This window comes from Notamacropus eugenii, chromosome 4 (genome assembly GCF_028372415.1).
Source record: "Notamacropus eugenii isolate mMacEug1 chromosome 4, mMacEug1.pri_v2, whole genome shotgun sequence".
Classification (NCBI taxonomy): domain Eukaryota; kingdom Metazoa; phylum Chordata; class Mammalia; order Diprotodontia; family Macropodidae; genus Notamacropus; species Notamacropus eugenii.
This window is the reverse complement of record NC_092875.1, coordinates 7,841,040-7,863,890: the sequence shown is the minus strand read 5'-3', so window position 1 is coordinate 7,863,890 and position 22,851 is coordinate 7,841,040. Positions and strand designations below refer to the sequence as shown.

General features: G+C 49.9%; 1 protein-coding gene, 1 pseudogene and 1 gene segment (V, D, J or C); all 3 read right to left on the bottom strand.

Annotated features, from left to right (window-relative positions):
* Positions 1-377: 377 nt before the first annotated feature.
* LOC140498896 (immunoglobulin lambda-like polypeptide 5) lies at positions 378-3,740 on the bottom strand (annotated as a pseudogene). The gene is made up of 2 exons (XR_011965216.1): positions 2,650-3,740; positions 378-805 (listed from the first exon to the last, which is right to left on the bottom strand). The product of XR_011965216.1 is annotated as an immunoglobulin lambda-like polypeptide 5 (transcript).
* Positions 3,741-6,122: 2,382 nt separating this feature from the next.
* Positions 6,123-12,719, bottom strand: LOC140502149 (Ig heavy chain C region-like). The segment is given in 5 exon segments: positions 6,123-6,550; positions 8,030-8,173; positions 11,776-11,856; positions 12,067-12,372; positions 12,701-12,719. Coding segments are annotated over 5 exon segments (870 nt in total).
* Positions 12,720-15,264: 2,545 nt separating this feature from the next.
* LOC140498884 (immunoglobulin lambda-like polypeptide 5) lies at positions 15,265-17,885 on the bottom strand. The gene is made up of 2 exons (XM_072599651.1): positions 17,498-17,885; positions 15,265-15,692 (listed from the first exon to the last, which is right to left on the bottom strand). Exons 1-2 carry the CDS (start codon positions 17,877-17,879, stop codon positions 15,373-15,375), a joined length of 702 nt encoding a protein of 233 aa, XP_072455752.1. The 5' UTR covers positions 17,880-17,885; the 3' UTR covers positions 15,265-15,372.
* Positions 17,886-22,851: the final 4,966 nt, after the last annotated feature.

Sequence of the window (22,851 nt, the reverse complement as noted above, 5' to 3'; positions counted from 1 at the left end):
GTTCAGTGGAAGTGGGTTGCTCATCATTAGGCCCCTGACATGGTGGCTCCCAGTGAGTGGCAAAGGAAGGGGGAGAGAAAATCCTGAGAGGGCCTGGCCTTGAGGGAGCAGGTGCAGAGTTCCCCAGGTCAGCCCTGTCCTGCCTGTTTAGTTGTCCTGGCACTAAAGGACAGAACCTTTTTCTGCCATGGTCCTGGGGGCAGCCATCTTTGTGATCCCAGCTTCCTTTTCTGGCTCTTTGGTGACCCCCACCCTTTACATTTTCCATCCAGGGGCTTGGCCTGGGATAGCTTTTTGGTATGGGGGTCATCAGGGGCCACATGTTGTGAGTCACCATCAAGGGGAGGGGCATGAGACACAGAAGACAGGAGAGGCAATTGAATGAGAAAGGATAAGATGTTTATTGAAACAGGGGAGAGGGGAGGATGAGCTGGGGCAGCCCATGTGTGGGGATAGAGGGAAGGGTCCAGGAGAGACATGGGCATCTAAGTGCACTGGCTTCTGGAGAGCTCCTTCTGGATGACCTTGCCATCATGGCTGACCTTGCAGGTGTAGGTGTTGGCTGACAGCCACTGGTCAGCAGAGAGTGAGAGGAAACTGCTGGTTGAGTACTTGTTGTCACTCTGGCGAGATGGCGTGGCAGTGTTCACCCCTTGGGACACAGGGGAGCCATCCTTGGTCCAGGACACTTCCACGGTACTTGGGTAGAAGCCATTTAGCAGACACACGAGGGTGGCCTTTTTGGTGTCTAGCTCCTCTTGGGATGGAGCAAAGACATTGACGGTGGGAGTGGCTTTGGGCTGACCTGACAGCATGGCAGAGATAGGAAAAGGTAGTATTATATAGAATGGAGACACATTAACACTCATGCTTATGACCCCAATCAATGCTAGTGTTTGTGCTGAGAGTGTTTTCCATTTCTAATCCTTCCTGACCCCAGAGAACCTGGGACTTGCCTGATGGGCACCCCTTCCCTTGCCTCCACATCCTCCCTCTCCCTCTTTTGACCCTGACTGCTTTCCAGTGCACTGTTGTATGATGGTGGAGAGTCCTTCTGGAGGAGGAAATAAATCACTCAAAGTTTTCGGGGTGCACAGATGAAGCTGTGATTCCAACATTCCCTCCTTTTCCCATCTTCAGTTCTTTCAAGACATGCTAAGATTCTGTCACCATTGTGCCTGAGTCCTCCCCTGCCCAGAAAGGACTTGTGCTCTCCAGGCTCCCCTGGCCAGCCCTCCCCTGCACAGCTAGGATGCTTGATTTGGACCATTCCTGGTCCTTATTGAGACTGTTCCAGAAACCAGGCAAGTGTTCTTGATGGAGTCCTTTGCCCTTTCCACAGCCTTCTCATGCCTGAGCTCAGCTGATCCTTAGTACGTGTCTCCAAGGAATATTTCCCCACTTTCAGTTCCTTTCCTTTTCAGCTACCGCTAGAGATCGATGTGACCTTTGGATCTACCTCAGCTTTCCAATGAACTTTCCTTCTCAGGAAGGGTTTTCTTTGGACCATAGATTTAAAGGTACAAAAGGCTACTAAGATAACTGAGTTTCACCACCTCATTTTATAGATCAAGAAACTAAAGTCTGAAGAGGTTAGTTAAGTTGTGCAGATTCACTCAACTGGTAAGTACCAAAGGCAGCAGGTCAAAAGAAATGTCAGATGCACAAATTTAGGGACATTGCCACTCCACAAGGTCACATGAACAATTTGTCCCCAGTCTGTGGTAGAGCCTTCCTAGCCTTATTGGTCTGATCAGCCACAGTTGGACACATTGTACCTTGATCCCAACACAGCTAAGTTATTTTTGTCCTCATCATGCAGGAAATGCAATAACCAACCAGCCAACCAACAACTGACTAAGGAAAGGCTGAACTGCAATCCCAGGGTTCCTCCTTCTGAGCCCAGAGCTGGAGTCTCTTCCCTCCACTGTCTCATACTGCCTCTGTCACACCATAGTTGGGGTATCTGTGATCACTGCATTCCAAGCCTGCCTTGGGCTCTCTGCTCTGTCCCATCACCTTCTCACTTTCTCCCAGGAGGCTGAGCCAGGGGTCCCAGAGAGCTGCTGAGGAGGGAGCCAGTGGCTTTGTTTCTGCTGCCCTTGGTCTGGCACTGCCTCCTGCCCAAGCCCCCAGGCAGTGCTCAGTTAGGCTGCCCACCCAGGCAAGGCTCCAGCATCTGCCCATGGTGATGCCCTCTAATTCCTCACCAGCAACCTGAAGACAGCAGCTGGAACTTACGCTCTGCCTGCCCAAGAAACCATAGATTTTAGGGAGCCAGCCTCTGCTTGCCTCACTCTGTCCCTACATCTGAGGGAGCCCCAGGTCTCCTCCTGGCATCCTCGGGTATGGGGACTGACTTTAGAGAGGAACAAAATGCTGCCACTGTACTTCTTCCTCTGGGAGGTTTAGTTCTGTCCTGCCTTAACTCCCCATCTTTTCCCTTAGCTCGACATTGGGAACAATGCATGTCTTAGATTCTGTACTGAGGACTGAGTCTCTTACTTGATGGGTCATTGTTCCCACCCTGGGCTGCTGTTCCCCACCCCTAGCTTTCTGGTCCTAGGAAGATCTTCAGGTAAGTGGGTGATACCTAGTGATAAACTAGGACAGATAGAAGGGATGGGGAGTAGTAGAAAGGCCACTTACCGAGGACGGTCAGTCGGGTCCCACCGCCGAAAACACCACACTGTGATTGAGACTTGTACCAAAACCCTGGCTGCCTGCAGGTGCCCCTTGGTCCCCTTTGGCCTTGTTGGTCTGGAAACCTGCCAGGCATGACAGGAGCTGGCTGGGACAGGATTGCAGGTGGGGCCCAGGGGCAGGAGACACAGGGGTATCTCTCCATGAACTGTCCTGCCTCTAGGGCAGGCCTCACGCCAGGGCTGTGCTCAGGGCCAGTGGACACACCTCTCACTGGATGAGATCCTCCTTCTGAAGCTTGGCCTTCTTCCCCCAGGCAGGCTGACCTCATAGCTGACCCTCCAAAGCACCTCTGTCCAAGGCACTTCTCCCATCAAGCCTCTCCTCCCTGTCTTTTCTGTTTACATCTTGCCCTGGTCCTTGAAAACCCAGATCAAGTGTGTAAAACCTTCGCAGGCCTGCTTCATTGCCTTCTCTGAGGCCTGGTAGTGTGCTGTGTTTCAGATTTCTGGCCCTCAGCCTGCTGACTCATCCTTTCTGTTGAAGATGACACCAAGAGCTTTCCAACCACTGGGTCTCCTGTCTCCATGTTTGACCTTCCGCAGCTGCTCTCACAGTATTCAGAGTCTGGGGAATCCTGAAATGTTAGTCAAGGCTGACAGAGAGCCCTCCAAGACCACTCAGTCCACCCCATGCCTAAATGAGGCACCCTCCCCCCAACCTTATCCCCAACAAGTGTTCCTTGTGTCTGGGCTTGGAGACTGTCCAGTGAGGGGGAGCTCACTACTTGCCAAGGCTACCCACTCAGGTTTGGGGCAACTGGGTCATCACCAGGAGCTGGCATCTTCCTCTTTGAAGCCCTTCAGGGTTGTTCCTGGTTGTGCCCTCTGGGACCAAATAGAATGAGGCATATCCCTCTCCCTCATGATGGGCCTTGAGATGGTTGACCCCAACTCTGTGAGTCTTGAGTCTCCTGTTTTGCAGGCTAAGTGTCCCAGGTCCTCCAGCTGATTCTCCAGTGCCATGAATGTGGGCTCTCCTCCATGATGGCTGCCTTGCTGTGCACACTGTCCATCTTAGAGATGTCCTTCTTACCCTGTTGTGCCCAGAGCTGCATTGGGTCCTCCTGATGGAATGTGATGGGCTCAGAGTGTAGTGGCAGTGCAATGTGTTGACTCCTGGGAGCCTAAGATTGGCTGACTTTTCTGGGCTCTCACATCCCACTGCTGTCTCATCAGGATCTTGCTTTGCCTCACCTCACTCTTTTGGCCCATGAAAGTGTTGCCTTGTATCTGTAAGCCTTCCACCCCCCTCAAATGTAAGATTTTCTACTTCTCTCTCTGAAATTCTATCTCATGATCTTCCTTCAGTGTTCTAGGTTTGTGACATCATTTGGGATCCTAGTTCTGGAATGCAGTGGGTACCTTCCTTTCCCAGTTTTGTCTTGTTCAACCTTGGTGAATGTCCTGCATAGCCTTGAGGAGTGTCCCACCTTCACCTTTAGCCAAATTAGGGACCCCTGGGGCACTGACTCGAAGCCCACTTTCCAAGGTCATATTGACCCATTGTTGGCTCTCCTATGTATCTGGTCATTCATCCCATTCCAAACTCACTCACTTCTACTGCTGTCCAACCACATGTCTTCTTGGACAGGAGAAGAGAGGGAGCCATTTTGTGAAATCAATCACTGAAGAAACGTGTTATGACCGGGTATGTGCCTGGGTCTATGCTATGCCCTGGGAAGGCCAAGAAAGAGGGGAATCCTTCCATGTGCTGACGGAGTTCCCATTACAGGGTGGGGTACAACAGATCCCTACGCTGATGATGTCAAACGATTTTGGAGGTATTCTGATTCCTGGAAATAAGGCCCAGCAAGCAGGTTGTAGTCTGAGCTTGGCAGAACGGTAATCCTTTGTGCTCTGGGTTATTCCCCCTCTGGTAAACTGCCTTGCTTTGAGCAGCCCCAGGAGTTTACTGAGGGTTTTATGATTTTAGCTCCCTCTCTTTGCTGGGGATATGAGAGCCAACCTCCATCACATCTCTGAGGTGCTCACAATCCCTGTTCCCTATAGCTCTCTTCCTATCATTGAATGCCCCAGAGTAATCATGAGCCTCCAGACTTGAGACTGTCAAGTGAAGAGCTGTTCCCACAGGATCAGGAACAACACTCATAAGCCTGCCATGGGAACAGTCACTCAAGACCTCAAAATGATTGTCATGGTCCAGGCCAGGATGTTCATAAGCTCTGCCTTTCCCCCAGCCACATCAGCCCTTCTTTTTAGGTGGGTGGGCTGGTGCCTTCAGGGCTCCTTTTCCTCCCTCTGAAATTAAAGTTTGGTTTTTGTTCTAACTCTCCTGTCTCAAGCTTGCTTTGTGGGGCTCCATCCACCCAGGGCTTAGAGGCCAGTTCTAGTTTAGTTATACTAATACATCCAAGATGCATAAGTGTGCCAGGTGAGTGGGGCAAAGTTTGGAGCAGAGAGTGAGACCAGGACCTCTACTTTGGCTTGTACAGTCTTCTCCTTCTAATGGGAGGATAATGGAGGAGAGGGTCAGGCAAGGCCCTTGTGTATTGACCTATCCTGTGCTTGGGAGCAGCCCTTTCCCACTGGCTGTGCAGCCAGAAGTTTGGTGACTTTAAGTTGTCTTCACTCAGTTATCCTGGATGCTTCTTTCGTATTTGTGTTGAAGGGTGAAGGATGCTTTCAGTGGGGGAGGGGAGAGCCTGGGTGCCATCTTGTGTTCCCCCACCCCAATGATATATGGTTCTAAGGAAACATCTGATTCAGGGGGTGACCTCTTTGGTTTAATGCCCTGACCAAGTCACAGGGATCTGGGGGTCCAGGGATGCAGAGGGGACATTCCCAACTCAGCAGCAAGGCCTTGAGAATTTGGTCCAGTGAAGCTAGTCTGGTGGATGCTTGTTTTGTACTTCAATGTAGAAAATGGACTATGGCCATGTCAGAATTCAACTAAACTGCCCACAAGGCCTCCCCTTGCCCTGATGAGTGGCTGGGGAAAATGTGTTTATGGCTTTTTGTAGATCTTGCTTGAAAGGAAACATCTCCTTGTGAAAAGAAATCTGATGTTCAGTGGAAGTGGGTTGCTCATCATTAGGCCCCTGACATGGTGGCTCTCAGTGAGTGGCAAAGGAAGCCTCCAAGATCTTTAGGGGAGAGAAAATCCTGAGAGGGCCTGGCCTTGAGGGAGCAGGTGCAGAGTTCCCCAGGTCAGCCCTGTCCTGCCTGTTTAGTTGTCCTGGCACTAAAGGACAGAACCTTTTTCTGCCATGGTCCTGGGGGCAGCCATCTTTGTGATCCCAGCTTCCTTTTCTGGCTCTTTGGTGACCCCCACCCTTTACATTTTCCATCCAGGGGCTTGGCCTGGGATAGCTTTTTGGTATGGGGGTCATCAGGGGCCACATGTTGTGAGTCACCATCAAGGGGAGGGGCATGAGACACAGAAGACAGGAGAGGCAATTGAATGAGAAAGGATAAGATGTTTATTGAAACAGGGGAGAGGGGAGGATGAGCTGGGGCAGCCCATGTGTGGGGATAGAGGGAAGGGTCCAGGAGAGACATGGGCATCTAAGTGCACTGGCTTCTGGAGAGCTCCTTCTGGATGACCTTGCCATCATGGCTGACCTTGCAGGTGTAGGTGTTGGCTGACAGCCACTGGTCAGCAGAGAGTGAGAGGAAACTGCTGGTTGAGTACTTGTTGTCACTCTGGCGAGATGGCCTGGCAGTGTTCACCCCTTGGGACACAGGGGAGCCATCCTTGGTCCAGGACACTTCCACGGTACTTGGGTAGAAGCCATTTAGCAGACACACGAGGGTGGCCTTTTTGGTGTCTAGCTCCTCTTGGGATGGAGCAAAGACGTTGACGGTGGGGGTGGCTTTGGGCTGTCCTGAGGTGTGTTGGAAGAAGAGGAGAAGTTAACCAGAGAAGAGCAAAGAGTCACAGCCTCAGGGTCATCCTTGGGGCCCCACAGCTGTGTGTCCAGCCCAGATCGCACTAGATTCTTGGGTCTGGAAAGTCCTTGGTGAAAGGAGCTAGACTTGGATCAGAGTGTCAGAGATCTTGGGTTAGAAGACTCTTTTTCCCTCCTGCTACACCCAGTGTACAGATGAGGAAACTGAATCCGTGAGAATGGAAGTGAGTTTCTAGAAGTCACACATATAGCAAGTTGTGGGGCTCAGGCTAAAACCCATGTCCTGTGATTCATAGAACCGTGCTTGGTTTCTCTGCTGCTCTGGCTTCTTGTACTGTCTTTGCACTGAATTTCTGGGCACCATGTGCTCAGACTTTCCCCTCCCTATCCAGCCATGTCCTTATCAGTTGCTCAGATGAGTTAAACTGATCTCTAAGCTCACCTTCTTGGCCTGAGCTTCTGTTCTCATAGAAGCCTGGCTCTGCTCAGGGTTCCTCTTAAACTTTGTCAGAGTAGAAGGCAGAATGTCCTGGTGGGCATTCCAGTGGATTCCCAGGACTCTGTCAATGCCCTGCCCTCCCTGCCCTTACTGATGCTCTCCTTCCTGTCCCAAGGTATGGGGAGGTCTGCCTGTCTGTCCTCAGCAGAACCTTTGGCTTAAACAATCAGGTCCTGAGTCCTGGGGAGTCAGTTTGTCTTAGGGGAGACTGTCACTGGGGTTCAGCTGATCTACTCTGAGGAAGTGTGTGTGTGTTGGGCATTTGGTCTGATGTGAGGAGTCATTGTGTCCTGGGCAGAGTCTCTGGTGCAGTTTCTCTCTGTCTCCATTATGCCCATCTCTTCCAGAGAGACCCCCACTGACCCCTCCCTTTGTCCTAGTTAAAGTCCTCTTTCCCTTCTCTCCTGTCTGCTCAGATCCCTTGTCTTCTGTCTCCCCAGGTTGCCAGAGATGACCCCACCCCTTTCCCCTTGAAAGTCTCTGTGTGGAATCTTGTGACCAGCACATCTCCCTAGCCCCTCCAAACTCCTCCTCAATGAAATAATAATTCCCTGGAAGGAGCTCAGGTTTGCCATCATTCTGCAGGCCTCCCCACGTCCTGCCCCAAGTGCCCCTTCAGCTCAGCCCAGTCCTGCAATCTTGAGTGTCCTCACTCCTTAAGGTTGTTCATTGAACCCCGAGAGGTGTGGAAGACAGAGTGAGGCTGGGAAAGAGTCCAGCCTGTTTTGATAGACTATCCCAGTCCTTGAGGGAACACACTGAGGAGAAGGCTATCTCTAAGCAGAGAGGACAGCAGGGGTAGACAGAGGTCAGGGACCTGGGGAGATGGTGAATCTTTCAGAGGAGGTGGCAAGTGGACCCCCAGCCAGGAGCCATAGCCAAGCAGAGCAAATCAGCAGAAATTTCCCCAGAGCCCCCAGTATCCCAGAATGGAAGGGAGAAATGGAGCAACTTACCGAGGACGGTCAGCTGGGTCCCTCCTCCGAAAACCCAACACTGTGATATAGACCCACACAAAAACCTCCCTGTGATTTGTCTCAGAGACCTCCCTTCCCCTTCCCCTCTGTGCAGCTGTGAGACAGAAACACTGGCCCCTCCACCTGGTTCCCCACGGACCACAGGCCCCTTTCCCCTTCATCAGAGACCTCGGGCAGCTGTCCCCCAATTCCCATCCCAGTGAACATTTGACCCAGCAGTTAAGATGTGAGAGAAAATTCATTATCTGAGTGGACATGAGTTCTTATGCCAGGGTCTTATGCAAGAATGCCATGAGGAATTAGTAAGGTGCACCTTGTGTAGAGTTGTGATTTCTAGGCTCTTTTCCCAGGTGAGCCCCCACAGCATGGCCACTTAGCATCTCAAAGCACTGAGCATATACTGCTGAAGTCTTGCTGCCAACTCTTGAGACCTATGCTTCCAGGGGATTGACAGACATAGTGTGGAGGGTAGAGGGCACTGAAGTCCAGAGTCCCATGCTGTTTGGATCTATCTCCTTTCCTCTCTTCTCCCTTTCCCTATCCTCACCAGGTTAGTCATATCCTCTCTGCTGCTGCAGGGGATGGGTCCCAGATCCATATCTAGGCTTTTCTAGAGTTCTCAGGAGAAGTGGAACTTGAATGCGTCCCTGTTCCTTTCCCCTAAGTTAGAGCAATCCCTGGCTCTACTTTTTCCTGTGGTCATTAGTGTAGAGAAGGCAAGGTGAGAGGTCAAGGCTGCCTAAATGAGGCAGAGAAAGCCAGCTCCCTGTTCTGAAGGCTGGGTCTAGGACTAGCCTTGGTTTTAGAGAGCTTTCCCACCTTTTGTGTGGCCATCTCAGATGGGAATAAAGTGTCAGTCAGAGGTCTGAGCCCCCGTAACCTCTTGTTTGTGAGTCATGACCAACTACACAGCCTCAGAATTCACCCGTCATGATTCAATATTGCAACTCATTTCTCACCATTTATTAAGTGCCTTCTATGTGGGCAGGCACCATGCTAAGCTTTCACCAAGCACGTGGCAGGATGGAGTACGACTTTAATGTCGGCAAAGCCCTCCCTTCCCAAAAGCCCTGGCAGGTAGGGCACCTGAGGATCCTGATGCCCGTTGGGTAGATGAGGCAAGGGCAAGATCAAGAACAAAGATGGGGGGAACTTCTGTGCAGCAAGAGACATCAGGAAGATCTGGCAGATGATATCAAAGAAGCATCCAAGAGAGAGCTCTTAACACCACTGGTAACCACCATGGTGTCGTCACTGATCCAGATCCAGAGATCCTGGAAGATGTAGTCCAGTGTGCCTTGGGAAGCACTGCTCACAATAAAGCCAGTGGGGGGGATGTGATTCCAACTGAGCAATTGAAAGCCTCAAAGCAGGATGCTGTTGAAATGCTGCACTCACTTTGCCAGCAAATTTGGAAAACTCCCCAGTGTGGACTGTTTTGGAAAGATCTCTTTATGCGTTAATGGTCAAGAAGGGCAATGCCAAAGATTATTCAAATTGTCGAATGGCTGAGGTCATTTCACAGGCCAACAAGGTCATGCTGAAGATTCCGCAAAACTTACTTCGGTTATATGTGACCAGAGAATGAGCAGAAAGGGAGGCTGGTTTTCAAAGAGTCAGGGGAACTAGAGACTGACATGCCACAATTTGCTGCATTTGGGGAAAGCAAGAGTTTCAGAAAAAAAAAAACCATTTCTTTCCTTGTGGACGGCAGTAAAGCCTTTGACTGGGTGAATCACAATAAAATGTGGCAAATCCTCATGAAGATGGAAACAGCATTTCGACTGACTTGGCTCCTGAGGACTGTACATGTGGGTCAGGAAACAAGAATTAGAACTGAGTGTGGAATAACTTATTGGTTTAAGATGGAAAAGCAGTGTGATATGTCCGTATATTGTCAACTTATTTATTTCAGTTACATGCAGTTGATATCATGAGATATGCCAGGTTGGAAGACTGAAAAGCCAGAAATAAGGTTTCCAGGAGAAATGTCAACAGTCTCAGTGATGCAAATGGTACTTCTCTGATGGCAGAAAGTGGAGAAAGATTAAGAACCTCTTGCCGAGAGAGAAAAGGGAGAGTGTAAAGGCTGGCTACAAGATTAACGTAAAAAATACAGGGTTAGGGCAAGTGGTCTAAACACTTGCTGGTAAATCAAGGGAGCAGAAATGGAAGCAGTGGCTCATTGTATATTCTTGATATTAAAGGTCACCATGGATGGTGTCACTCGTTGGAAGAAGAGTTGTGGCAGATCTGTTCGGCAGACCACAGAACCATGACATCACCTTAGAGTTGGGGGTTTCTATGGCCAAAGCTATGCATTTTCCAGTAACCTCATGTGGCTTGTAAGAGCCAGACCGTCAGGAAAATCCAGCATTGCACAGTTGTAGTTCTGAACCATAGTGTTGCAGATGACTTTTGAGCATCTCTTGGACAGCAAGGAGATCAAATCAGTCACTACATAGAGAAATGACTTCTGTCCATTGTCTGGAAGGTGGAATACAGAAGCTCAATGACTGTGGCCAGATAATGAGAAGAAAGGACTCATTGGAAAAGACCCTGATGTTGGGCAAGATTGAAGGCAAAAGGAGAAGGGGATGGCAGAGGAGGAGGTGGAGAGATAGTGTCATGGAATCCTGCACTCCCTTGGCATGTTTAGTCCCATCCCAGTCCCTGAGGGCCCTCACTACCCTCCTCTGTCTGTGCTCTCATGCCTGAGCGACACTCTTGAAGTCAAGATGACCTCATTGAAAACCATACCTGGGTCACAGGCCAGTTGTGACCATGAGCCAGGCAGGAACCTTTCCATGTCTCAAGCTAGATTGTTTCAGAGAAGTGCTGGCCTCCAAGTGGTGGAAATATTGCCCACTTGGGGATTTCCTTCCCTTAAGCAAGAGAAAGATCAGGAAGAACACAATTCTAATTATTGTTCCCATAGGATATTGACCCAGTAGGGTCTTTGGGTGTCTTGTGGTGCAACTTAGCATTTTTCATTTGAGGAAACTGAGGCTGAAGGAGAGGAGGTGTGTAGCCCAAGGTGATGTGGCTAATTTGATGTCAGAGCCATTTTCTGATTGTGGCTCTGTCCTTTCAGACTGTTGTTTCTTGGCTCAGTGACGATGAGGGTGAAGATACCTAACACTTCTAGAGTGCCTGCCATGTGACCAACTCCCTGCTATGCACTCTAGAACCATTACCTCATTCCATCCTCACAACAAATGTGGGAGGGGGCCGTGGCTATGATTATACTTATTTCATATTTCAGCAAAAGTAGGGTAAGAAAGGTTAAGTGACTTTCCCATGGTGACACAGCTAGTGAGGATCTGCAGTTGGATTTCAACTCAAGGCTTTCTACCTCCAGATCCAGATGTAGAGCTTTTGGGGACCTGAGGAGCCACCTCATCCAAATCTCCCTCCTTACAGATGAGGCAACTGTTTCCAGGGTAATCTGTGACTAGGCTGTGGGCTCCCAGGTGGTAAGGACATATGGGTCAATGAATCCCCATCCTCTGTGTATGCAGCTAGTGTTCCCTGCGCTTTGATTTTTCAGGAAGAGAGTGATCTGGTCTGGTCCTCTAGAGCTCTGGGGTTGTCTGGATGGGAGGGATTTGTTCGTTCCAGTGACTGAAGGTTAGCTGAAGTGGTCCCGTCTTGCACTCCTCATTTTTCCTAGATGTAGAGCTACTCCCTGGACCTTCTCCCTCATCCTCTGTTTTCTGCCTCACCTTGAATGACTAGGGTGTTGTGACCTTGGATTTTGGGGCCATTGGCTTTCATCTCCTCTCCATCCATGGGTTTGTCCTGGGCTATTTTTTGGGTATGTGGATTGTCAGGAGCCACATGGTGTGAGCCACCATTAAGGGGAGGGGACATGAGACACAGAAGACAATAGAGGCAATTGAATCAGAAAGGAGATGTTTATTGAAAAAGGAGGGAGGAGATCATGAACTAGGAAGCCCATGTGTGGGGATAGAGGGAGGGATCCAGGAGGGCTGTGAGCATCTAACTGCACTGACTTCTGGAGAGCTCCTTCTGGATGACCTTGCCATCATGGTTGATCTTGCAGGTGAAGGTGTTGGCTGACAGCCACTGGTCAGCAGAGAGTGAGAGAAAACTGCTGGCTGAGTAGTTGTTGTCACTCTGACGGGCTGGTCTGGTGATATTCACCCCCTGGGACACAGGTGAGCCATCTTTAGTCCAGGACACTTCCATAGCACCTGGGTAAAAGTCGTTAAGCAGACACACGAGGGTGGCCTTTTTGGTGTCTAGCTCATCTTGGGATGGAGCAAAAACATTGATGGTAGGGGCTGCCTTGGGCTGACCTGAGAGAGGAAGAGATAGGAGAAGTTAGTGTTGCACAGTCTGGAGACATATTAGCATTCAAAATTATAACCCCATTCAATGCTCCTGTTTGTGCTGAGAGTTTTTCCATTTCTAATCCTTCCTGACCCCAGGAAACCTGGGTCTTCCTTAATGTGCATCCCCTTCCCTTGCCTCCATACCCTCTTCTCTTCCTCTCTTGACCCTGACTGCTTTCCAATGCACTGCTGTCTGATGTTGGGAAGTCTCCCTGGTGGAGGCAATAAATCACTCAAAGGTCTTGGGGTGCAGAGATGATGTTGTGATTCCAAGATTCCCCCCGTTTCTCACCCACAGTCCTTTCAGACATGTTAAGATTCTGTCTTCATTCTGTCTGTCTTCCCCTGCCCAGCCAGGGCTCCTGTTCTCCAGGTTCCCCTGGCCAACCCTCCCCTGCACAGCTGGGATGTTTCATTTGGACAATTCACGTTCCTTCATGATTCTGTCCTAGAAACAAGGCAAGTGTTCTCGATTGCCATCCTTTCCCCTTTCCACAGCCTTCTCCCCATGCCTGCCTTCAACAGATCCTCAGTATGTCTCTCTAAGGAATATTTGCCCACTCTCAGTTCCTTTGCTTTTCGGCATGTGCTAGAGATCACTGTGACCTTTGGCTCTACCTCAACTTTCCAATGAGTTTTCCCTTTCAGTTTTTTCGTTGGACCACAGTTTCACCACCTCATTTTATAGATCAAGTAACTAAAGCCTGGAGAGGTTCATTAAGTTGTGCAGATTCACTCAACTAGTAAGTACCAAAGGCAGGAGGTCAAAAGAATTGCGAGATGAACAAATTTAGGCACATTGCCAGTCCAAATGGTCATATGAACCATTTTATCGCAACCAGTGCTAGAGCCTTCCTAGCCTAATTGGTCTGATCTGCCACAGTTGGACACGCTGCACTTTTGCACCAACATGGTGATGTCACTTTGGTCCTCTTGAAGCAGGAGGGACAATCATGACCCAACTAAGCCACCAACCAACTCAATGAAAGGCAGAATTCCAGTGTTCCTCACTGCAAGCCCAGAGCTGTAGTTACTCTCCTCCTCTGTCTTTTACTGACTCTATCCCACCATATTTTGGGGTCTCTGTGATCCATGCCTCCAAACCTGCCTCGGGCTCCCTGCTCTGTCCCATCACCCTCTCCCATACCCCCAGGAGGCTGAGATCAGAGTTCCCAGAGAGCTGCTGAGGAGGGAGCCAGTGAGTTTTTTTTCTTCCCATACTCTGTCCCTGCCCAAGCCCCTAGGCAGTCCTCAGTTGGACTGCCCACCCAGCAAGGCTCCAGCATCTGCCCATGGTGATGCCCTCTAGTTCCTCACCAGAAGCCTGAAGACCCTGGGTGGAACTTAAGCTCTGTCTGCCCAAAAAGCCATAGATTTTGGGGAGTCATCCTCTGCTTGCCTCACTGTTCCCCATCTGAGAGAGCCCTAGGTCTCCTCCTGGCATTCTAGTGTATGGGGACTGACTTTAGAGAAGAAGAGAAATGCTGCTATTGTGATTACTCTGCTGGGAGGTATAGTTCATTCTTGCCTTGCCTCACCACATTCTCCCTTGTCCTGAAATTGGGGACAATGCATTTCTTAGACTGTGTGTTGGGGATTGAGTCCCTTACATTCTGAGTCATTATCCCCATCCTGGACAGGTGTCCCCCATCCCTAGACTCCTGGTCCCAGGAAGACCCTCAGGTAAGTGGGTGATACCCAGTCAGAAACAGGGTGATTTCCAAGGAAGACCCTGGACAGACAGTAGGGAAGGGGAGCAGCACAAAGGACACTTACGAAGGATGGTTAGTTGGGTCCCACTGCAGAAAACACCACATTGTGATTGAGACTTGTACCAAAACCCTGGCTGCCTGCAGGTGTCCCTTGGTCCCCTTTGGCCTTGTTGGTCTGGAAACCTTCCAGGCATGGCAGGATCTAGCTGGGACAGGATTGCAGGTTGGACCTAGGGGCAGGAGAGACAGGGGTAGCTCTCCATGAACTCTCTTGCCTCTAGAGCAGGCCTCACCCGCGGGCTGTGCTCAGGGCCATTCTGAGCCAGGGAATGTTGTGTGGATGACTTCGGAGGCAGCCTAGACAGGATGCTCCTGACTTTATTTCCCCCTTGTGTTTTTTCCTTTCGGGAAAAGGAGAGTTCCCACCTGGTTAATCTTGTGTCCTTCTTTAGTGCTCTGTAGCCACAGGATTGGCTGTCCTATGTGACTCATGCCTGGAATCAGAGAATTAAGGAACTTTCCCTTCTGTTATATGACAACTGTGTCCCTTTTTTCTTTCATTGATAATTTGTGTAATCAAGAAAATTTTCAGAATCATGTTTTGAGCGAATATTCTCCATTGCCCTTCTAGGCTGTTGTGACATTTTTTGGCAAATGAAGGAAATGAAAAAGGAAGTTTAATTTTCATATTAATTGACACGATATTTGTAATGAATATATCAATAATTTTGTTTTCTGCAGGGCTGCCTCACAACGTAGCCAACACTGATGAATCAACACTCTGCCAACCCTCCCAATCACCGGATCTTAAAGTCAGACTGAAGAGACCACAACTAGGAAATATCTGAGACTGGATTAGAGCTCAGGTCCTCCTGGTATAGACCCAGTGCTGAATCTCTATTTCCCTCTTTCTCTTCCTCTTCCTCCATTCCAGACAGTCAACCCTTTGAACAAAACCAGTTTCAGGTTCTCTTCAGGACTTAGAAGGGAGAGAAAGGCTCTGGGAAGAAGCCCATATGTTGGTTGGACCTGGTTCTCACCTCCCCTCCATCCAGGGGCTTGGCCTGGGCTAGGTTTCCAATATGTGCGTTGTGAGCCACCATTAAGAGGAGGGGACATGAGACACAGAAGACAGGAGAGGTGATTGAATGAGAAAGGATAAGATGTTTATTGAAACAGGAGAGAGGGGAGGATGAGCTGGGGCAGCCGATGTGTGGGGATAGAGGGAAGGGTCCAGGAGAGATATGGGCATCTAAGTGCACTGGCTTCTGGAGAGCTCCTTCTGGATGACCTTGCCATCATGGCTGACCTTGCAGGCAAAGGTGTTGGCTGACAGCCACTGGTCAGCAGAGAGTGAGAGGAAACTGCTGGTTGAGTACTTGTTGTCACTCTGGCGAGATGGCCTGGCAGTGTTCACCCCTTGGGACACAGGGGAGCCATCTTTGGTCCAGGACACTTCCACAGCACTTGGGTAGAAGCCGTTAAGCAGACACACGAGGGTGGCCTTTTTGGTGTCTAGCTCATCTTGGGATGGAGCAAAGACATTGAGAGTAGGGGTTGCCTTGGGCTGACCTGAGAGAGGCAGAGATAGGAGAAGTTAGTGTTACACAGACTGGAGACATATTAGCATTCAAAATTATAACCCCATTCAATGCTCCTGTTTGTGCTGAGAGTTTTTCCATTTCTAATCCTTCCTGACCCCAGGAAACCTGGGTCTTCCTTAATGTGCATCCCCTTCCCTTGCCTCCACACTCTCTCTCTCCTCCTCTCTTGACCCTGACTGCTTCCCAGTGCACTGCTGTTTGATGTTAGGAAGTCTCCCTGGAGGAGGCAATAAATCAGTCAAAGGTGGATGTTGTGATTCCAAGATTCCCCCTGTGTCTCACCTACAATCCTTTCAGACAGGCTAAGATTCTGACTTCATTCTGTCTGAGTCCTCCCCTCCCCAGCCAGTGCTCCTACTCTCTAGGCTCCCCTGTCTAGTCCTTCTGTGCTCAACTAGGATTGTTCTTTTGGACCATTCCAAGTATTTCCTGAGACTGATCCAGAAACCCATCAAGTGTTCTCAGTGACCATCCTTTACCCTTTCCACAGCCTTCTCCTCCTGACTGCACTCAAGAGATCCTCAGTACATCGTGCAAAGGCATATTTCACTACTCTCTGTTCCTTTCCTTTTTCGCTAGGGCTTGCAGACATCTGTGTGACCTTTGGATCTTCCCCAACTGTCCAATTAGCTTTCCCTCTCAGTCTTTTCATAGGACCACAGATTGAGAGCTACAATGGTCCTCTACTGGAATTCAATACCTTATTTTATAGATCATGTAACTAACGAGTGGGGACGTTCATTAAGTTGCCTGTATTCCCTGAGGTAGGAAGTACCAAAAGGAGGAGGTCCAAAGAAATGTGAGATGAACAAATTTAGGGACATTGCCACTCCACATGGCCACATAGACAATTTGTGCCTGCCCTGGGCTAGAGCCTTCCTAACCTTATTGTCTGACTGGCCGCAGTCTGACACTGTGCCTTGACCCCAACATAGTGATGTCGCCTTGGTCGTCTTCAAGGAGGAAGGACAACCATTAACCAACTCAATGGAAGGCAGAAGTCCCATTCCATTGTTCCTGATTCCAAGCCCAGAGCTGTCCCTCCCCTCCACTGCCTCTTACTGCCTCTGTCCCACCATAGTTGGGATGTCTGTGATCCATGCCTCCAAGCCTGCCTTGGGCTCCCTGCTCTGTCCCATCACCCTCTCCCATTCCCCCAGGAGGCTGAGACCAGAGTTCCCAGAGAGCTGCTGATGAGGGAGCCAGTGGCTTTGTTTCTTCCCATTGTCTCTCCCTGCCTTCTACCCAAGCACCCAGGCAGTCCTCAGTTGGGCTGCCCACCCAGGAAGGCTCCAGCATCTGACCATGGTTGCTCTAGGTCCTCACCAGGACCCTGAAGACCCCAGCTCTGTCTGCCTAAGAAACCATAGACTTTTGGGACTAAGCCTCTGCTTGCCTCACTCTGTCCCTACATCTAAGAGAGCCCCAGGTCTTCTCCTGGCATCTTCGGGTATGGGGACTGATTTTAGAGAGGAGCAAAATGCAGCTACTGTGATTCTTCCTCTGGAAGGTCTAATTCTGTCTTGCCTGAAGCCCCCATCTTTTCCCTTCCTCCACATTGGGGCAACGCATGTCTAAGACTGTGTACTGGGGACTGAGTCTCTTACTCTCTGGGTCACTGTCCCCATTCTGGGCTGCTGTCCCCCACCCCTAGCCTCCTGGCCGTAGGGAGACCCTCAGGTAGATGGGTGTTACCCAGTCAGAAACAGGATTATTTCCCAGCAAGACCGTGGACAGAAAGGAGGGAGAGGGAGTAGTAGAAAGGCCACTTACCGAGGACGGTGAGTTGGGTCCCACCGCCGAAAACATACCACTGTGATTGAGACTTGTACCAAAACCCTGGCTGCCTGCAGGTGCCCCTTGGTTCCCTTAAGCCTTGTTGGTCTGGAAACCTGCCAGGCATGACAGAAGGCCATGGCTGAGAGCTGGCTAGGACACCATTGCAGGTGGGGCCCAGGGCCCAGTAGAGACAGTGGCAACTTTCCATTAACTCTCCTGCCTCTAGGGCATGCCCCACCCCAGGGCTGTGCTCAGGGCCAGTGGACACAGCTCCCACTGCATGAGTTCCTTCTTCTGAAGCTTGGCCTCCCCCTCCCAGCAGGCTGACCTCATAGCTGACCCTCCAAAGCACCTCTGTCCAAGGCATTTCTCCCATCAAGCCTCTCCTCCCCTTCTTTTCTGTTTACATCTTGCCCTGGTCCTTGAAATCTCAGATCAAGTGTGTAAAATCTTCCCAGGCCTGCTTCATTCCCTTCTCTGAGAGCTGGCAGTGTCCTCTGTTTCCTATTTCTGACCCTCAGCTTGCTGGCTCATCCTTTCTGTTGAAGATCAGAAGCTCCCCTACCACTGGGTCCCCTGTCTCCATGTTTGACCTTCCGCAGCTGCTCTCACAGTATTCAGAGAGTCTCGGGAATCCTGAAATCTCACTCAGGGCTGACAGAGAACCCTCCAAGCCCACCCAGTTCACCCCATGGCTGAATGAGGTGGCCTCCCCCCAACCTTATCCCCAACAAGTGACCACTGATGTCTGGGCTTGGAGACTGCCCAGTGAGGGGGAGCTCACTACTTGCCAAGGCTGCGCACTCAGCTTTGGGAGAGCTCTCATCACCAGGAGCTGGCATGTTCCCCTTTGAAGCCTTGTCACTGCTGCTCCTGCTTGTGCTCTCTGGGCCCAAGGAAATGAGACTCATCTCTCTCACCCATGATGGGCCTTGTGATGCTTGAACCCCTCTCAGTGGGTCTTTAATCTCCTGTTTTGCAGGCTGAGTGTCCCAAACCCTCTTGCTGGTTGTCCAGTGCCATCAATTTGTGCTCTCCTCCATGCTGGCTGCCCTGCTCTGAATACTGTCCAGTTTGGAGATGTCCTTCTTGTCCTATAGCGCTGAGAACTGCATAGGGTCCTCCCCATGGAATGTGATGGGCTGGGTGTAGTGGCAGTGCAATGTGCTGACTTTTGGGAGCCTAAGATGGGATGAGTTTTCTGGGCTGTCACATCCCACTCTTGCCTCATATGGATCTTGCTTTTCCTCATCTCAGTGGGATGTGGGAATGTGGGAGAATACCTCCCACACTCAAGTGATACCTTGTATCTGTAAACCTCCTATCCCCCTCAAAAGTAAGATTTTCTACTTATGTCTATGAAATTGTATCTCATGATCTTCGTTCAGTGTTCTAGGCTTGTGACATCATGTGGGATCCTAGTTCTGGAATGCAGTGGGCTCCTTTTCTTCCCAGTTTTGTCTCTTGCTCAACCTCGGTGAGTGTCCTGCAGAGCCTTGAGGAGTGTCCCATCTTCACCTTAGCCAAAGTAGGGATCCCTGGGGCACTCCCTGAAGCCCACTATCCAAGTTCATATCTACCCATTATTGGCTATTCTGTGTATCTGGTCATTCACCCAGTTTCAAAGCCACTCACTTCTACCTCTGTGCAGCCCACGTCTCTTCATTTCAGTCACAAGAAGGGAGGGAGACATGTTGCCAAATATTTGTCTCAGATGAGTAAATCAATGAGCAAACATGTATTAGACAAGTTATGTGTGTGGGTGTATGCTAAGCCCTGGGGAGGCCAAGAAAGAAGGGAATCCATCCCTCTGCTGAAGGAGTTCCCATTGCAGGGTGGGATACAACAGATTCCTACGTTGAACACACAAGACAAATAGCTTTGGTGGCTTTCTGTGGGGGAGCTTGGAGCAGAGAGTGAGACCAGGACCTCTATTTTGGCTTGTACTGTCTTCTCCTTCTAATGGGAGGATAATGGAGGCCAGGGTCAGGCATGGCCATTCTGCATTGACCTATCCTGTGCTTGTGAGCAGCCCTCTCCACTGACTGTGGAACCAGAACTGTTGGTAACTTTAAGGTGTCCTGACTCAGCTATCCTGGATGTTTTTCTTATTCGTGTTGAAGGCTGAAGGATTCTTTCAGTAAGACCATGCAGGGGGAGGGGAGGGCCTGGTGCCACCTTGTGTCCCCCCATCCCATTGAAGTATGCTTCTGAGGAGAGCACCTGAGTCAGGGAGTGGCCTCTTTGATCTGACCTGGCAGCCAAGTCATAGGGATCCAGGAGTCCTGGGATCCAGGGGAGATGTTGCCAACTGAGCAGCAATGCCTTGAATCCAGTGAAGGTAGCCTGATGGAATTCAGGACCATGCTGGTTTTGTACTTGAAAGTAATGTTAGTAATGCCATGTTGTAACTGAACTAAACTGTGAACCCCACGTCCCACTGGGCCTCTCCCCACCGTCAGAGGCTGGGGAAAATTACTATGTGTTTGTTTCTAGATATAGCTTCAAAGCAAACATCTCCTTGTAAAACAATCTGATGTGAAATGGAAGTGGGGTGCTCATCATTAGGCCCCTGACATGGTGGCTCCCAGTCAGTGGCAAAGGGACCCTCCAAGGTCTTTCAGGGAGAGAGAATCCTGAGAGGGCCTGGTCTTGAGGGAGCAGGTTCAGACTTCCCTAGGTCAGCCCTGTGCTGCTTGTTTAGTTGTCCTGTCACCAAAGGACAGAAGCTTTGTCTGCCCTGGGTCCTTGGGGAAGCCACGTTGGCTCTTTGTGATCCCAGCTTCCTTTTCTGGCTCTTTGGTGACCCCCACCCTTTACAGCCATTTATGGAGTTTTCCCAGGACTTGTTGCTTTCTCCTCTACCGTGTGCACATTCTATTCTTCTTTCTTTTGCTTTCTCTCTCTTTCCCTCTGCTGACTTCAAGCCCTCTCCTCTTCTCTCCTCCCCTCTCCCACCTCCCCTCTCCTCTCCTCCCCTCCCCTCTCCTGCCCTCTCTTCTCCATCATATATTTGGGTAGATATCTATCAGATTCATCCAGAAGAGATGGCAGGTAACCATGGAAGGGAAGATTCTAGCTGCTCATAGGACCAGGAAAGGTTTCCTGTGGAAGGTGGCCTTTATGTCAAGTTTTAAAAGAAACCTGAGAGACTCAGAGCTGGCAGTGAGGAAGGAGAGTCACCGAGGCAGTGGAGAAGGCTATGCAAAGGTGCAGAGATGGGAGATGTTGTGCTTGGTGAGAGGAACCCTGAGTAGGGCAGGATAGCAGGATGTTAGGAAAGAAGCATTTATTAAGTGCCTACTGTGTGGCAGATGCTGCTTCAAATGGCTGACAAGGTCCTCATAACAACCCTGGGAGAAAGTGGTATCTTGATCTCCATTTTACAGATGAGGAAACAGACAGGTTATGCCTTGGCCAGGGTCACAGAGCTAGGAAGTGTCTGAGGTTGAATTTGAGCTCAGGTCCTTCTGGCTCTAGGTCCAGTTCTCTCTCCACTTAGCTGGAGAGGAGTGATGCAAGACAGGTGGGTAGAGTTAGGGTAGTCTCTACAATGTTCAGTGTTTTGATGTTCAATATTTTGTTACCTGCAAATTGTGGTCTCTACAGGACCTCTTCACCTATGGGGGCTCTTTTTGCCACGTGGACACTGTAGTTTCTCCTTAATGACTTCTGTTGGGCACCTGGTTCACCGCCCTATGCGCTGCTCGAAATGATAATGAGAAGGTCATTGTCTAAGGTTTTCTTTGTTGCTACATGTCTCAAGGAGAGATTTCAGTGGATTCATGTGTTGCATTGGGAGCAACTTCCCAACTCACAGGCAATTCCACAGCTAAAGGTTACTCCAGGCTCAAGACGCTGTGTGGGTCTATATCTGTCCATGGCTCATGAAGGCCCACCATAGTATTTATTTTTACTAATTACCCAGGTGAATATATTTTATTCAAAATAAATGTATTTTAATGAAATAGAATAGTAAGAAAAGCAGCAGCTGAAGAACCTGGGAGAATACAGACGCATCAGTGGAGGAAGAGATGTACTTGGAGAAGTGTTGCCTGGGGACACCTGTGGAGGGGAACTCATGGAGGACATATATGGGACTGGAGCACATGCATGAAGAAGCATAGATGCAAGGAGCATACGTGGCCAGGCCAGACGTGTGGCACCGGTGATGTCTTCTATGAATGCCATTAAATCACACCTGTATGTGGCAGCCATTCATGGCCATGGGTCTATGACCACATCAAACCACTGGCCTCTTACTCTTTGTTCTGACTTGGCAGATGTCTGTATTCAGGTGTCTGTGGCACTACGGGCCTCTCAGGTGTTTCTCAGGTGTTGCTCTGGTGTAGCTCTGTGCCTCATGAGGATCATGGGGATTTGGTGAACATTTCCTTGTCCATACTCTGGCTTTGGATGAGAAGGCTTTATTTGAAAGAAATCAGATCAGAATGAGGGTGTAATGGTTAGTGACACATACTAAGAAGATGTGAGGAAATCCAGGAATAAGAAAGGGAGGGAGCATGGTGGAGAGTGTTTGGATGAAGGTCAAGAGGAGAAAAAACAGAAGGGTGGTTGTCATGGGGATGTCCTGCCCATTGCCACGTGAGCAGCCATGCTCCCGGTCACCGCGGTCCACAGCCTAGCTCCTATCTTCCCCTCCTCCTCACTGTCAGTCTCCTCCCAAATCTTGTCCTTTCTACCTTCACGTCGTCCCTCACGTAGGCCTGTTTATTTTGATACCCTGAGTCGCTCCGTCAGCAGCCCAAGTTTGGCTCCTGGCAGTCACCTTTTCCTGGGTCCCCTGCAATCTATGCTCCACCCAGTTCGGATTTCTGTAGGTCACTAAGGTTTGCAAAGCGCTTTACATTTGCTCTATCCTTCGGTCTTCACAACAGCCCTGAGGGGTGGGTGCTATGAATAATAGCTAAAATTGATAATAGTAACAATTGCCGGCCTCTACATAACACTTTAAGTTTTGCCAAATGCCTTACACGTACTGTCTAAACTTTTACTCCCAGCAACGCAGGGAGGTGGATGCCGTCATTCTCCCCATTTTACAGGTAAGGAATCAGGCTGAAGGAGGAATAGTGATGTGCCGACTTAAGGGGGCAGAGCTACGAAGTGTCAAAGGCTGGATTTGATCTCAGGGCTTCTTGACTCCAGGCCTAGTGCTCTGTCCTCTGAATCTATATTTCCTCCATGCTCCTCCACTTCCACCATCCCTTTGAACAACACCAGTTTTAGATTTTCTTCAGTCTCGCTTTTTGATATGAAAGTTGTTAGAGACCCATATTGTGAACGGTCATCAAGGGGAGGGGATGTCTCACAGAAGACAGGAGAAGCAA

Coding starts and splice junctions, on each gene's coding strand:
- LOC140498884 (XM_072599651.1), bottom strand. CDS start 17,879: ATGGGAGAAATGCCTTGGACAGAGGTGCTTTGGAGGGTCAGCTATGAG. Junction 15,693..17,497: donor GACCCAACTCACCGTCCTCG/GTAAGTGGCCTT, acceptor TGCCTCTCTCAG/GTCAGCCCAAGGCAACCCCT.